This window comes from Strigops habroptila, chromosome 5 (assembly GCF_004027225.2).
Source record: "Strigops habroptila isolate Jane chromosome 5, bStrHab1.2.pri, whole genome shotgun sequence".
Lineage (NCBI taxonomy): Eukaryota > Metazoa > Chordata > Aves > Psittaciformes > Psittacidae > Strigops > Strigops habroptila.
This window is the reverse complement of record NC_044281.2, coordinates 1,424,165-1,440,646: the sequence shown is the minus strand read 5'-3', so window position 1 is coordinate 1,440,646 and position 16,482 is coordinate 1,424,165. Positions and strand designations below refer to the sequence as shown.

Here is a 16,482-nt window from a genome sequence, read left to right as displayed (position 1 = left end):
TACCACTCTTCAGCTGAGCCTTAGTAGCAAGCTGCCTAAATTGGTACTTCTTGCCAGTAGCACACACAAGGTAAAATCTTTCACGTTGGCCAATCTCATGCTTGTTACCTCACCCTCATAATCACACTTGAAGCCTATGCCCTTCCTCGTTTTACTGAAGATCTCTCCCCCAGCTGCCCTCTTGTCCCTCCATTTATCATGTAAATTCATACTGCTGTCTGCAATGGCACTATCTGAGTGCCTCTCAATGAGACAGTGCTTTAAAGTTGTTTTCTAATAATAAAGCTAATTTGAAAGAATAAACCAGAAGCAGAAACAAGCTCAGAGGAACACAGACATTTTATTTACAGCATTCTGCATCCCAGGAAATCTCCACTGGAAACTATAAAGAACCCAGTTTGTAAAAGTTACAAAACACATCGAATTAACACATCAGTCACTGAAATGAGACCAAAACCCCAAAGACATAAAACCAAACCAGTTACTTACAGTTTGGCTGTGGTTCCGGAGGGAATTTGAGACGGATAATGGCCAAGATTATGAAAACAACCACAGGCCAGGAAATTAAAATGAACGACCATACCTATAAAACAGCAATGAAAACAGACCGGTTACTTTTGTCACATTGATGTGTCCCAGAGCTTGGCTGGAATGTGCAAGTGCTGCCCTAAATGAGTTATGAGATGCTCTGTAAATCACTCTTGTCTTGGTATGCACACAATTAAACCCAAGTATTATCTATACAGGAAGGAAAAACTACACAAGATTTTAAGAGCAAATAACAAGTGTGAAAGAAACACAAGCCTTCCTGGGCTTCAGTTTGGCTGACGATCACAGGGGACAGTGTTTACAGCTTTGAGACACTGCTATGTAATAGCAAAAGCACACTGAGATGTACAAGACTTTTGGAAGCACTGATCACAAGACAAAAGAACTGAAGTGTGAAAGGTTGTTTTCACTTTCAGTGAACGCCACTCCTCAAACAATGGGTAAAAATAGCTTTGTTTGAATTATATCCCAAAATGCAAGTGTTTGACAAATAAATTGACAAGCCTACAGCATTTTGTTCCCCCAAAAGTTTCACTGTTCTTCACAAACAGTAGTTGAGCCTCACAGCAGGGCTGAAAGAAAGGATGTTCTCACAGTAGTCATCAACCAGACGTGGAACTCAAAGCAGAGGGAAGGAAGGTGTTTGTGGAGTCGTGTAACCAGTCAACTGGAGAAGTCACGTTTGAACACCAGTCACCAGGATCCTTCATACAAGCCTCTGCCCCCAGCAACCCAACTCCCTGGCACCTTTCTCTTTAGAGCTGACACGGAAGAGAGATGCTACAAAATTGGCCTAGCATTCTGGAAAAACCATGAACATTTATAGAGCTCTTGCCTCTGACACAGGGTTGGCTGTTTCAGTGGATGAGAATGAAGAAAATACAGCTTGCTAATCATCTAGCGTAGTAAACCAACCTAGGTAGGAGCCCCAAAATCAGTCTCAGAACTGCACGCCTTCGAGTTTTGTAAGCTAGGAAAATGCAATTATTCAAGTCACCAGCTGCTTTTGCTGGCTACTGTGCTTACTAGATTATAGTTTTCCATCCACCAGTAGTTAAGCTCAAACTATTGTGTGCTCCAAAATTGCTGTGCTATTTTCATGCCGATTTTTGAAGCTGCAAAGATGTCTTTCTTCAAAATCATCCCATTTTCCATCGTTGCGTTGCTAGTTTTTTCCAGATCAGCACATATTACCCAAAACTGATTTTCCAAAGTAATTCCAAGCCCATAAGAGTGGTTTCATTTCCTGAAACACTCACTGGAACATAAAAACAAACAGACAGACAAACAAATCCGGGAAAGCAATTCAGCTTAAAGATGGTTGTTTCACAGCAACTCCATCCCTATCATCCCTGATGAGATGACACAGCCATTGAATTAGGAGCGAGATTCATGCCTCAAAAACAGAGACAACTGACAGACATCAAACCACAAGGCACCTCCACCTCCCCACACATCCCTTCAGAGAGGATACTTCTCTCCCTTCAGCATTCAGCAACATGCTTTTACAGGCAGTACTCTTACTGCTTTTTATACATACAACTTCTAACAAGATTGACCACTGAAACTAATATATTTTCATTTTTTTATCTCATATGATTTCTCTATAATCAGTCCCAAACATGCTGTTTAACTCTGATTAATTCACATGCAAACAGGATTATTAACACATCCTCCTTGTTTAGTACCACGTAGGCTAAAGTAAAATTATGGGGTAACAGCACAGAATCTGATATTAGTCAGAAGATGCCTAAAGGAAGGGCAAGAGATCTGTCATATTCTTGGGGCAAGAAATGAATGCTGATTGTTTCTACTCAGGGAAATCTTTGTACCTCCGCATTTTAAGCTAAAACAGGGCTTATACTCCCCACTTCCCACACAGCTCTTCCCTGAGTACCTCTGTCCTTTGACTTACTTGGAATTAGTAGCTGGGCACATGAGTTGCAACATAACAGCATTCCCACTGACCCAGGCACTTCTGGTTCACAAAACCCAAGACAACCACCTTGGCCAAACTGCTTGCAGGTGGAACATGTTGACTTGAATGGAGCCATAACCAACCTCAGTTTGGCTCTTTGGGACATCAAGCACTGTGAGGTAGGTTGCATAATCCTTTGGTTGCTGGATTATTCCACTGCTAAAAGTAGATTTAATTGCTCAGACCTTACTTAGCATCTCTGGATGCAGGCACATGCTTTCCCTCCTGCCTCTGTTTAAGCTGCCTAGAAGTGGAAGAGATGCAAAAGGCATTGACTTCCCCAGTTCCCCTTGGCACACAGGCCAAACCTTGCTCCGGAGAAGGCTGCAGCCTGAGCTCATGACTCTTCCTGTCGCAGCAGGAGTAACCTCTATTGAGGCACTCCCTGGCCATGGATGCAGAGCTTCAGCTGATTTCAACACATATTGACAACCAAGCAAGCTGTAGCTCTCCCTATGGCGCACAGGTAGAGGCACTCTCTCCAGGGGATCTGCAGAGAGCTCACAGAGGAAATAAAGTGTAAGGCAAAAGGCAGAAGCAATGTGTTTGCAGCTCTGGCAAGGCTGACAAGCAGAGCAGGAAAGCACTTGAGTCTGCAGGGGGGAGCTGCCTGGTGTCAGCCATACCCATCAGCCCAGTGAGGGCAGCCAACACCACTGCAGCAGCAAGAGCCACCTTCACTCCTGGTCAGAAACTGAGCAGCACAACAGAACACTTCCTCACAGAACAAGCATGCTAAAATAAGGAAGAAAAAAAAGCTTTCTAAAAGCCTGGTCTGTAAGTGAAGTCAGACTACACAGGTAAGAACAAAAACCACCAGCAGGAGAATGGAAAGATCAGGATGTTTGGGAGCAGAGATCTGGGTTTACCTCTTCACACCCTCTCCAGTGTGAGCAAGCTCCCTAACTTGGAGCAAGAGAGGGAAATGAAGGAGGGTTACAGGGAACGCTGCCATAAAATAATCAGTACTTTGCCAGATTTTAATTGGCATTTCAGCTCTACAGAATTGATATTTCAACTCCTCAGGAAAACAGAATTAAAGCAACTGAGACTGCATGGTCAGAAGTACAGGTAGGGCTTAGGTTAGCATTGACTCTGGCGACACAAGAGCTGGAAGAGACCCAAAACTTCTGCTTTTAACAAGGCTGTTAGGATTTCTCTTGAGAACTTAGAGGTAACTTATTGGGATTCCTCTGCATCCCAGAAAAAGTCTCCTGTATCCTTGGCAGCAGTGAAAGATACTCTGAGGTGCACAGCACATCCACAGCTCCCACAGAGGATGACAAGGAGTCAGATGAACTCAGCACCTCTCTGGATCGGGCTCCAAAACTGAAAGGCAGGACAGGACAGGCAAGAATGGACCTTGCAGAAGCATATGGTGATAGGAAGCCTTTCACTCCATCCTCAGATCACATCCTTCATGGCCATTTCCCTCTTGTCAGCATTTTCTGCACCTACCAATGCTTCCATTCAAGCAAAGCAAGTTTAAACCCCACCACATGTGGATTACTAGCAAGAGGACTTGTCGCAATGCAAGTCCATGAGCTGCAGCATTGCTTCTGCTGAAATTACAGTGCAGCTGTACTGAAACCAGACTGGGGCAAAACTACTGGCCAGGCTTTGCACGGACACACAATGCCACCCAAAGGAACATATTCCCCCCTGGTGCTGCTGCAGTTCAGATTGCTCCCTGGACACTGCTGGAAACGGTCTGCCCATGAGTTTGGGCATGGTTTTGTTTGCATGGACTGCTGCCTCGAGGGAACAAGTGACATCTGTAATACTCAATCCAGACTCCTGAGCCCTCACGCATGAGCTCCGAAGCAAGACCAAATCGCTTTGGCTTAAAAAGACTCATCTTTACTTCCATGCCATTCCCTTCCTTCCCTCTGCCTCTATCACCTTCAAAATATTTCTGTTTTAATATTGCGTCCTTCCCCTCCTGCAGTGCCCCCCTTGCTCCTCAACTCCTGTGATTTCCAGGTTCCCCATCACACTCACCGGCTGCCTCTTGACACTCAGCCAGTTCTTCCAGAGCAGGATCCTGAGGTGCTGAGAGAGCGCAGCCATCCTTGGCTGAGCCAACCAAAAGCGAAGGGGCTGCGTATTCTTCCTCCCCAGACTTACGAAGCAAAAGCAGAGGCTCTAACCCAAATGGGCATCCCAGTGTCCAATATCCAAGCCTCTGCCTCTTCCCCACAGCATAGCTCTGAAGCAGCTACTTCATCCACTTGTGGCTGTTGTACTCCCAGGAACTGCAGCTCTTGTCCTCACAGCAATAGCTCCTAGCAAATTCAACAGGTTCTTCTTCTCCAGGCAGGCAGGCAGGCAGGCGCAGCAGCCTGCCTCCACTTGTGTTAATTACAATATCCAGCCTCTCCTGGATGCTCCTTGTTCAAGCCCTAACCGATAAAATGGATAGCATTCCAAAAAGATGCTTCTGCTTAAACAAAAGGTGATGCATGCCTCCTCCCTCCCCATGATGAAACCGCCTGGCTGCCCACACACCGCTTCTGCTGGAGAGGTGTCATCAACAGCAAAGAGTTAGGCCACTTGCCAGGCCAGTCCGACTTCCCTGAGTTCACAGGGAATGGCTGGGAAGAAGAAAGTATCCAGGGCTGCAGCACGCATCTTCCTGGCATTGCTGATTGGGAATCAGGGTTTTTTAATACTTCTGAATGTCTCAAACCTACACAGCCAGGTAAATTAGATGAAAGAGTTAAATATATATGTTCAAGTGAAAATCCCAGGGACCGATCTAATTGCTCACCTTCCTGCCGCTTCCCTTTCCTCTGGGAGATGATTCCTGGGGTTTTCACTAATGGAATTTAATACAACACATCAAATCCACTGGGAATGGGATTGCAGGATCAGAGCCCACAAAGATTTCACAGCACTAGTGTGGCTTGAACACTGGTATTATTGAAGTGATCATGGAACTTTTTCAGCTACAGGCAATATGCCTAAAAATACCCCAAACAAAACAACAGCTAGAGATGAAAGAGCAAACTGCAGGTACAGGGGGAAGCAATGACAGCAGAGGGGACTGCTCATTGCACCAAGGACTCTAACAGATCTGAGATATAGACTTGTTTGATGAGTTCTGGTCATCCCGCAGAGCTCTGGTCCCCTCAGGAGAGGGGCATGTACACTCAAGCACCCCATCTGGTAACACTGAGATTGTGCCTAGGTAAGCCATGGAAGACTTCACTGCTCTCAGCACATTTCATAAAAGAGATCAAAAAAGATTCTCCTCCCTGGCATTTCTTCCAGCCACAAACTAACTTTGTGCCTCAGAAATGAGAAACCTCTCAAATGAGTCCTGGTCAAACTTCACCCAGCGACAAAAGTGGAAGCTGCAGCCCTGCCATCCAGAATGATCTTGGAGCAGGAAAGCGTTGATCTAAGGGTTGCTAAATGCAATAAGTGAGAGTAAGAGAGAGGAAGAAAGAGATGTGGTACTCAGTGAAGAGAAACAGCTTCTCTGGATTGGTTAGGAACTACTTCAAAGATGGGAATAGCAACAGAGATGGAGTAGTCCCTGCCCCACACACCTTCACTCTAAATAGGTTGAGCATTCCAACGGTGGGAGTGGAGCTGGAGCTAAAATGAGCCTAAAAGGCTTCCCTGGTATAGTTTTCATAGCAATTGGAAGAACCCAAACATCTGACCTCCCAGATCTACATTCACATTTTTTCTACCAAAGGTCCTTAGGAGAGAGAGGGATCTCATCCTAGCCTGAGTTGAGAACAAGCACTAATCCTCAAGGCACTGTTGCAATTCAGCTACATGGAAGAGGCACAGCCAGATTCATTGCATTTGGTCCAAACACCATTTGCAAGCTTGATTCGTTTCCTCTCAGGGGCTGAAAAAAGAAATCCAAATATAGATAATTCTGCTTTGAGGGGGCAAGAGAGAAGAAATCTATAATTCCACCATTCACTGCTTTGCCAAGATCTTTTAAGGCAAACGTCTGATTGCTTCTTTTTGGTATTCACTCAAACAACTGTTTCAAAAGAACACTATGATTTGGATAATAATTTTCCCAAGCAAATGCACATCCTTACTTCCTTTGTGAACTGAGTCAACAAACATTCCTCTTGGGAAGTACCCAAAGGGTAATTTTTTCAAGTTCACCACTGTAAAACCAGAATAACTCAATGCCTGTTGGCTTTCAGAGCACCTGCACTCAACTCCCCAAACACCATAGCACTCCCGTTGGAGAACACAAGATGAGAACTGTATTAAGACATTATATCCTTTTGCTTTTTAATTCCTCGTTAAATAATTCCTGCAGATGAATTATTGCACAGGAGGCTGTGCAACAACATGGTCACTCCTGGACAAAGTGACCAGAGCAGACATGTCCCTGTGACAGTGCAAATATGCATATAGGCAGAAGGGGAGAGGAGGGAAAGGCCAAATTCTTCCTTTTCCCATTAAATCCTCAGTTGGTTTATTCTTCTGGGCTAAAGGGCAAATCATTGGTTCAGATCACAGGGAAGAAAAGCAGAATCTGCTTTTGTGACTGTGAAGCTGAGGAAACTCTCAAGCGAGCTCTGAACTGTGATTTCACCCAATGCAGGCCTATAGAGACACAACTAATCCCATGCACTGCAGTGGCGGCTATGGCTCACACGGACATGCAGGGGCTGTAGCATCCAGCCCAAAAAGACCCAAGAACTCACAAACTCTGAGGCATTCTTTCAACTAGAGGAGTTTTACTTCAGTAAAAATGAATGCACTCATGCTTCCCAAGTGTACTGTTACCTCTACAAGAAATGAAAACTTCGGGAAGTGATGCAAGACAGAATTGGTGAAAGAAGAGGATAAAGTCCATGAGTGAATGATCTGCAAGACTGCTGGAAACATGCTTGCAGGAGGACGTGCCCTTATGGATCCTGCTCTATCAGGGCCAGCAGCACTGTACAATGCGAGGGATGCCTGAATAGAGAACACTGTCCTGCTGCACAGGGCCAAAACAGGGATGTGGAGGGCTCTCCCCAGATCAAATGCACTGGGATGATAAGAAGAAATGGCCATCTTTATAGTTAATGTTTCACTAGCTGCTTGGCCAAAACAGGCCCAAACACACCAGAAAGCTCACACCACCATAAAATGCAAACAGCTATCTGCTCATTAACACTTTTGGCTTGGGTTTTAAACACAGGGGTAGCTGCAGCAAATCTGACAGGGCAGAATATCTACCCCCTTGAAGTCAGTGCCAGGCAAGAAAGAGAAAACCTCTTCTGCTGGCTACCAGAGAAAACCCAAACCAAACACAACACTAATCTTGCAGTGACTGTGCATGCTACAACTAAGCCGCACAGAGCCTTCCAGAGCACACAGGTGAACAGTGGTTAGGTGCCCTCAGGCGCCTGGAGGAGGAGAGATCACACCAGCAGCGAGTGAAGCAGCATAACCAGATGAACTACCATGCCAGAGAAAAGCCTGCAAAGCACAATGAACTGAAGGAGATCTGCAAGGGGAGCGATGGGATAATGCCGTGACTCATGAAGAGGCAGGACTGTGAATACGGTACTTTCCTTACACAGGGTTTGCAGTGTATTTAGTTACTGTACTTAGCTCAGGAGCAAGTCCAGACTGTGCAACAGATGAGCTTTCCTCATGGCTTGTGTAAGCTAATATTGACCAAATGTTTGACAAGCTGTCCTTAGAGATCTCACAGATGCTGTGCTTAGGTTTCAGCTGTGATCTCTTATCCACAAACCAAGCCACAGACTGCTGAGTGAGCAGCCTTCAGTCCCAAACTCCTATCCAGTGTGTAGTGCACTCACAGACTTACCTGCTCAAAGGTAAGTGCACTCTTACATGTCCTGTTAGACAGCGTTTTGCTAAGGTTGCATGCACTAGCAAGGCACAACAAAACACAAGTGTCACCATTTCTACCAGAACAGAGAGACTGGTGCAGAACAGAGCAAGAAAAGCCTTCATGCAATGGGTAGAATGACCCTTTAGCGCAAAGCCCATGGCTGCTCATTTTCATGCCATCCATCAAAAGGCAGGCCTTCAAACCAAATCCAAGTTTTAGGATGCTTTAGGTTTCCACAGAAGAAACAGGAACCAAAGAACATCACATGCACTTGCAGCACCAAAGAAGGTAAAAGATAAAAGTCTTGCACCAACTTAAAACACTGCCTTCCTCACAGCTAGAGAAGCAGTTGCCTGAGGACTTGACAGCATTAGGCAACACGGTGCAGCACTGAGTGATGCTGAAGTGGCGCAAGACTCGTGTGTTAACTGGAACATCATTTGCTAAGGGATAAAAAAGGCTTTTGTTGAGCAGCCCACAGCATTCCTCAGTGAGAGGCTGCATATACTCTCTGGGTAGCTCCAAATTCCTTCCAAAGGCATGGCAGGAGCCTAGAAATGTAAATTCCTCCACATTTTCAGGTGCCTAATTCCAGGCACCTGAACAAGGTATGGCTTTTAGAGAAGCTCCCTCAGCATCTCTGAAAAGAATCAGAGCCCTCTAAATGGGCAGCAGTATTTTTAGCCCCTGTGAAAACTGTGGATGATGTGGCATCACCACAGGACCACTCTGCCACCAGCAAATACATTTCCACAATTTATTAGTGATTTTCCTCCTCCCCATTAACATGCATTCCTCCTGGAAGCATTTTTCCCTCCAGTGGTCCACAGTCATCAATTAGCTTGGAAATACAAGGAATTTTCACACAGGGCCCGCTCCAAAGAGTTCAAGGAGAACTGTGCTGCTGATATTTGGCTCAAAGCCCTTGGACCTTAACTGCTTATTTCTCCAGGGCAGCCTTGTTTAAAGGAACAAGTCCCCAAACTAAGTACGAGTTTTGGGATACTCTGATAGCAGCTAAACACCAAGATCAAAATGTCTGAGCTTCTTGGAAGCGAGTTAAGAGGCACCACAACATTTGGGACAGGATTTTCAGATGAGCTCATCACTGGGGTTTTTCCTCTTAGGTCAACAACATTCTGCAGGAGCAGATTTCGGGAAGGATAAGGAAATGCAACTTTTCGCTGTAAAGCCATGGTGCCTCTGTTCAGAAGCGCAGTGCTACCAGCCAGCCTTTCACCCTACTCATTTGCTTGTAAAGTCACCTTCATCTGGTCCTGGCAAACCTACAGATCCATGAATCATTTCCCACCACACCCAGCAGCTGAGGGCTTTATTTGCGAGGCTCCCACATGCATTCCTACCTTGCCACAGGTTGCTGGCAGGTTTCACTCTGCCCCTTCTCTACTAGTTCCAATCTCCTGTGGTAATACTCACACACAGCACTGAATCAGGATTAAAAGTTAGTCGGGAAAGAGTTTTGGGCACAAGTAACCAGGGGTGAGAGGCAGCTGCTACTGATAATACCCCCAGTTTAGTCTCTCCCTGGTATAGTAGAAGCTCACCAGCAGAGCCACGCACCCTCTTGTTCATCACATAAGCCCAGCAATGTGTAATTCTTCAGGGTGTATTCAAGCCCACTAACCTGGGGTCTCTTGTGCTCAATTATGTGTAGTGCCTCCTTAATTAAAGCCCCTTCTCAAAACCCTTATTCCTGGGGCCAGGGTCCAACTTTCAATCTCCACAAGCCCACTGAATCTCAAGGCTTGCAAATGGGCATTACCTAACTCAACAACAGGCATGCCCATTTCAATGCAAACTTTGCTCAAGCAGATTAACATCACAAGCAGATTAACATCAATCAGTAGTGTATCAGATTAGATACAATGAAGTTGTTCTTCCCTGTGAGGGTGCTGAGGCGCTGGCACAGGGTGCCCAGAGAAGCTGTGGCTGCCCCATCCCTGGCAGTGTTCAAGGCCAGGTTGGACACAGGGGCTTGGAGCAACCTGCTCTAGTGGAAGGTGTCCCTGCCCGTGGCAGGGGGTTGGAACTGGATGAGCTTTAAGGTCCCTTCCAACCCAAACCATTCTATGATTCTATGTCCTTTAACCCTTTATCCAGATTAACAGCAATGGTAACACCAGATCTCATGCCAGGGCTTGCAACAAGACATTAGACAGCTACCAGCATCCAAATCTTCTACCATTTCTCATTCTTTGTGCATTCAGCTTGTTTCCAATCTGTACAGCAATGCTCATGTCCTGTCATGTGAACCTGGACACCTCACAGGTGGGCTCCTTAGAGATCATACTATTTACGGTGAGACTGATGACAAGGTCAAAGCAAGGTCACTGCGAGAAATGGCTTTGACTTTGCAAAGAACAGTGGGTATTGCCAGGGCTGGGGACAACTGTGCTTTCCAAATGAGAGCAAAGCTGCCCAAAAAACTCCAACAAACTGACTTCCAAATTAAAAGTCCTAAAGACAGGCTGCAAGGATAAGGAACCAGCAGAGGCAAGATGCACTTGTGAGAACAGCTGTATGAGTGCGCTGTTGTGTATGCAACAGAAACATCTATTGCCAGAAAGATTAGTTGTATTAAGTTAAAAATTAATTACAGTCATCTGCACATTATAGAAAGAGAAACCCTCAGTCATGTGGATTCAGAAAAGGAGTTTTTCTTCTATAATAAATGCAAGGTTGGCTTCACAGCTGGTTGACTTGAAAAAGTAGAAAGAAATAACACTAAGAACGTATATTCTGATAGATACTCCGACACAGGAAATGAAGACAGCATGGACAGACCGGTGGTCACCAGCACTCCAAAAGAATGCTCATCTTTCTTTCTTCTACATAAAAATGGGCCCAGCCAGCAAGTACGCTCGAGCAGGGACAGACACCCTGTCCACTGAGCCTGAAATAGTGGGCTGAAAGACCCAAATACAAGTTTGAGCAAAGTACTGATGAGTGCAGATGACCAAACATTGCTAAGAATGTCACAGAATCATAGAATGGTTTGGGTTGAAAAGGACCTTAAGATCATCCAGTTCCAACCCCTCTGCTATGGGCAAGGATGCCTCACACCAGACCATGTCACCCAAGGCTCTGTCCAACCTGGCCTTGAACACTGCCAGGGATGGAGCATTCACCACTTCTTTGGGCACCCTGTGCCAGCGCCTCAGCACCCTCACAGTAAAGAACTTCTTCCTTATATCTAACCTGAACTTCCCCTGTTTCAGTATGAACCCATTCCCCATTGCCCTATCGCTACAGTCCCTGATGAAGAGTCCCTCTCCAGCATCCTTGTAGCCCCCTTCAGATACTGGAAGTTGCCCTGAGGTCTCCACACAGCTTCTCTTCTCCAGGCTGAACAGCCCCAACTTTCTCAGCCTATATTCAAGACATTCTTAGGAAGGTATTTAATGGCCTTGACTACATAATGTTAAAAAATAGCTTGTTATTTCAGATCTAAGGACATCACTGAAAAGCAAGTCTGATGAAACATCACCAAAACAGAGATAAAGCAAAAGTTCAAGATGTACAGAAGGTGCCACTAGATCTTATTGAGCTATTCAAAAGGCAACCAAGTAGACCGAAAACCTGTTTAGTGAGAAAAGCTTTGTTTAGCTCCAAACAATATGGAGTCTTTGGATATACAAGACTAGCTTTATCTGATATCAAATACTAAGAAGTCCTTGGCCAAGCACATACCTTGATGGTGGACCACTTCAAAGCCCCAAGCAGCTTCAGCAAAGCTCATGAAACTTGGCTGACACATGCTGAAGACAATAGAAGCCTAGTAAAATGGAAGACATCACTAAGCTGCTGAGATAAGAGGACTTAAAAGTAGCAACAGGAAAGAAACATTAACCAGGGTTATTATAGGATCATAAGACACCTACTTATAGTAGGTTTGCTCAGATTTAGTAACTGGGTTCTGAGCAATGTTTTCATCACATAACTGGGGCATTCATACATGCTCCTTCCCACATGGCTTTTCTGTTACCTAAAAAAGCACAGCATTCTCAGTCCATGCACTTAACGTGTTCTTTCTCTTCTATCTGGCACATTTCTGTCAAATACGTACAAGTCTGATCCTTTCTCTCAGATTTATCCACCAGCATAACCTGAATTCAACCAAAAGATTTGGAAGCTACAGGGAAGGATGGACAAGGAACCCCACAGACTCAATTTCTAGAAGCAAACAACGACGTGAGAGTACTCTAAGGACACAGAGTCACGACACTCTTATTTAATAGGTTTCTGGGGTGTCGCTCCCTCACCAAGTCACCTGGGTGCTATTACAAAATCAGCTAATTAAAACCACACCCTGAGATCTAAATGAGTGTAGGGAGTGCTGGTGACAAGTTACACAAGAAGGCCTGTTAGCCTCCTAGAGCTGGGAACTTGCTTGCTGAAGAAGAAAAATACATGTTGTAATACTCTCCTACAAGCACCACAGTGATGGAGGAGCACAGACTGAAGCAGAGGAGGGCTTCCTCACCTACAGACTGTTTCTGAAGGCTCCTTAATTCATAGCAGAGGAAAGTTTAAAGAACCCTTTTCCCTCTTCAGGTCATTAATAAGAGGCACATGTCCCAAGAGTCTGATTCTATGATTCATGCCATGGAGATGGGCAATCTCCACTGAATGGGCTGGGGAGGATGGCTCAACCTGAGGCTCAGTCATCAGCATGAGAGAGAGTGCTCCCTCCTCCTCTCCCACAGCACCCTTCCTAAGGGAAAACAGGCTGGTCCTTCATGAAGGCTCCTGATCTGATTCACTGAAGGCAGCACAGTGCAGATGAGAAGGGCTTATTAAAAAGCACGCTCCGAGTTTATGGTCTGTATTTCAACATGTGTATGTGCCTGAGCACAAGGCACACTGTGTGTACCTTGGAGAGCTGGGCAGCAGTGTGGTACATGTGCTGGAGAAGGCAGCAGCTCCCTGGCAGTTGCTGTTAAGATGAGTTATCACGTACCTGGGCCTTAACTGCAGGCCTGGAGTTTGCAATTACCCACCTGCCTGCCACCAGGATGCCCTCACTAGTGGTTGCATGATGTGCCCTTGGCTTGGGAGTTGACCTTGATACACACAGAGCTCTTTAGGTAGGATATGCCCATCCCTGGATGACCAAAAGGGCAAGACCCCACTCTAGATTTATACCTCAGAGAGTTGTCACTGCTGGACTTACCTAACAGCATGCTGCAGTTTTATTTTTCAAACAGAAGTGACAGCAAGACAAAGTCTAGAGTTGATACTGGAGGAGGACCATGAGGATGATCAGGGGCTGGAGCACCTTCTGTATGAAGACAGGCTGAGAAAGTTGGGGCTGCTCAGCCTGGAGAAGAGAAGATGCGTGGAGACCTCATAGCAGCCTACCAGCATCTGAAGGGGGCTACAAGGATGCTGGAGAAGGACTCTTCATTAGGGACTGTAGCGATAGGACAAGGGGTGATGGGTTTAAACTAAAACAGGGGAAGTTCAGGTTAGATATAGGGAAGAAGTTCTTTACTGTGAGATGGTGAAGCACTGGCACAGGGTGCCCAAAGAAAAGGCCAGGTTGTATGGATATGGAGCCTTGGGCGACATGGTCTAGTGGAAGGTGTCCCTGCCCACGGCAGGAGGTTGGAGCTAGATAAGCTTTTAGGTCCTTTCCAACCCAAACCAGTCTATGATTCTATTGTGACTTTGCCATCACATGGAAGCTTTCTTGGCTATGGAACAGAGAAAGAGAAGTTAAACCAAGTACTGTTGGACCATCTTTTATTAAGGGCACAGCAAATCCAGCACCTTCTGGATAGCCGCAGATAGTCAATCACACTCAAAACAAGCCGTGCTTGGTGGGCATATAGTGATCCACCATGCAGGACCTCCTCAGCAGGTCAGACAGGTCCTGGTTGTACTGGTCCTGCTATATGTGCACTGCAAAGCTGAAAAGCAAGTTGTCTAGAGCCATTAGTCCAGGAGCTCTGGATGTCTGGCAGATCCCCCTGACTGTTAGCAAGGTGGTTTGGTGACTCTACTCAGGGCTCCCTGGTTGATAGCCCAAGACATCCCAAATTACTTGCTGGGTTTTGCAGCTACCAAACTAAATTTCTATCTGGGAAACACTTTTAAATTATCAAAAATCCCCCACTCACCCCTCAGATGTGTGTCCTTTTGGATGCCATTCCAACTAGCACCGTAAGACATATGTTCTCTAAGGAATTTATAGGCATGCAATGGAGCTGCACCAGTGGTAAGACAGGAGCACAGGACATGCGCAGGTGCATAAAGATGAATACCTTTTGGGGGGAAGTTAGTCTGTCTACAAAGGGCCTTGAAGAGCTTTATTATTTATGGATAGTATCATTATTTAGAGTCCAAAGGTCTGCCCTTTTCCCTCAGCTTGTTTCAACAGACATCAAAGGAGGAGTCATCATTGTCTTCCTCTCCATTGCCAGAAGGTAGTGGTAACAATAGTAATTGGGGCTTTTTACAGTCAAAATGCTTATAAAACCCATTCTCTAATTACTTAATAATGAGACATTTGATGATGCACTGGAAGCAACATTCATTGCCTCCAAGAAAACAGAAGTAGCATCAGATGTCTGCTTGAGGAAAGAATTACCATGTCTCTGTAGACACTAATCTATGTAACCCCTTGAAAGGAGCTAACTGATGCCTTGTTTTCCAAAACTAATTTCAAGTTAGACTATAATATACGTATTTATACATGTATCTGACTAGAAATGGGTGAACAAACCTCAGTTTGTGCCATTCTGATAATTTGAAGAGAGCACTGAGGATTTCTGAGGGCAAATGGGACTGTGGTATTTACCTGGGGTATAACTTCTTCCTAGAAGTTAAACCAGAGGATAAATGTGGAGATAATATCCAGTGTCAGTCAGATGACATAGCAAGGCATTAACCTTCTCACCAGTGCAGGCTGTTTAACTCGTATGAAGAAACCTAGAGTGCACAAATAACATAACATGTAATAGCAGAAATCATCAAACAACAGATCAGCCATCTCCCATAGGAAATAATTCTCCTCTCAGAACAAGAACAGCCACATTGAGGAGTGATATCTAGACACTGGCTTGCATGACTACTCCAGCTATTATAAAGCCAACATTTTGTCTCCTGCCTCTACATGAAGCAAGTTAGGGCAAACTCACATCTGCCTGCAAAATCCCCAGAAGAAACCATCTTAAAATTTATAGCCCTTAAATAACCCAAAGCCCCACTTTTACAATCATTTACACACACGCTTAACTCTGCAGACAACTGTAAAGTGAAACGGCTACCTCCATATGGGAAGAAAAGCCTGTGATGCATCCCTGCAGGACTGGGGCACCAGACTGCGGAAGCCAGAGGCTTCTCCTTAATGGCAGGAAGGTACTCAGCATGCTGTGGAGGCAATGTAAAGCACCCCAGAAGTCAAACCTTAATATAAACATTAGTGAGAACTATTTCATTACTCAAACCTCAGGAAAGCTGTGGAGTGAGGCATCTTCTCCTTTTTACATGAGAAAATGTGAAAACCCTGCACTGCCTCCCCCCTTTGCCCTGGACTGGAAGTTGGGGACTTCCAGACAACATTCTGTAGCTTGCATTCACTTTGAGCCTTGTTTTTCCCCCTCATTTTCCAAGCACCACTTGCAGTTACTTTTTTCCCCCAGACAACAATCAACAGCTACAACCCCACTTCCAAATGCAGCTTGGATCAAGGTTCAAAAAGCCCTCATGTTCTCTGCACGTGTGTGTGCACAATTTAATTTACTGTTGCTACAGAACTGCATTTGTAGGCCTACATTTAATGTTTTCCATTTTAATCTCCAAGGCAGTTATCTATGACAGTGAGGGTGTCACGGGACAACATCACTTGCAGTGATTGCACAAACAAGTCTCCAGCCTCTTGCCTTGACAAGCTATGCAACCCAGTGATCTTCAGCATGACACTCCTTGCTTTACTGCTGGCTGGAAAGATTTGGTTGGAGTCTCTTACAGTGCCAGAGGTCTTTATTGCTAAACAGCCCTGGCTGTTGAGTAATATGTGAATTTAATGTACCCATACTGGAATGCCCGCTTGGAAGGTAGTGGGAATTAAGCTTAAAACTGCTATCAGCTCTCTTTT

At 45.3% G+C, this 16,482-nt stretch overlaps 1 protein-coding gene across 1 annotated transcript in view; it reads right to left on the bottom strand.

The window, feature by feature from the left end:
* The window catches only part of ABCA12 (ATP binding cassette subfamily A member 12), an 84,164-nt gene extending 79,567 nt beyond the window's left edge, over positions 1-4,597 (bottom strand). Inside the window, exons 1-2 of the mRNA XM_030486202.1 lie at positions 4,529-4,597; positions 490-583 (exon numbers count right to left, since the gene is read on the bottom strand). Of these exons, the coding sequence (XP_030342062.1) occupies positions 490-583; positions 4,529-4,597 (163 nt within the window). The remainder of the gene's footprint in view (positions 1-489; positions 584-4,528) is intronic.
* Positions 4,598-16,482: the final 11,885 nt, after the last annotated feature.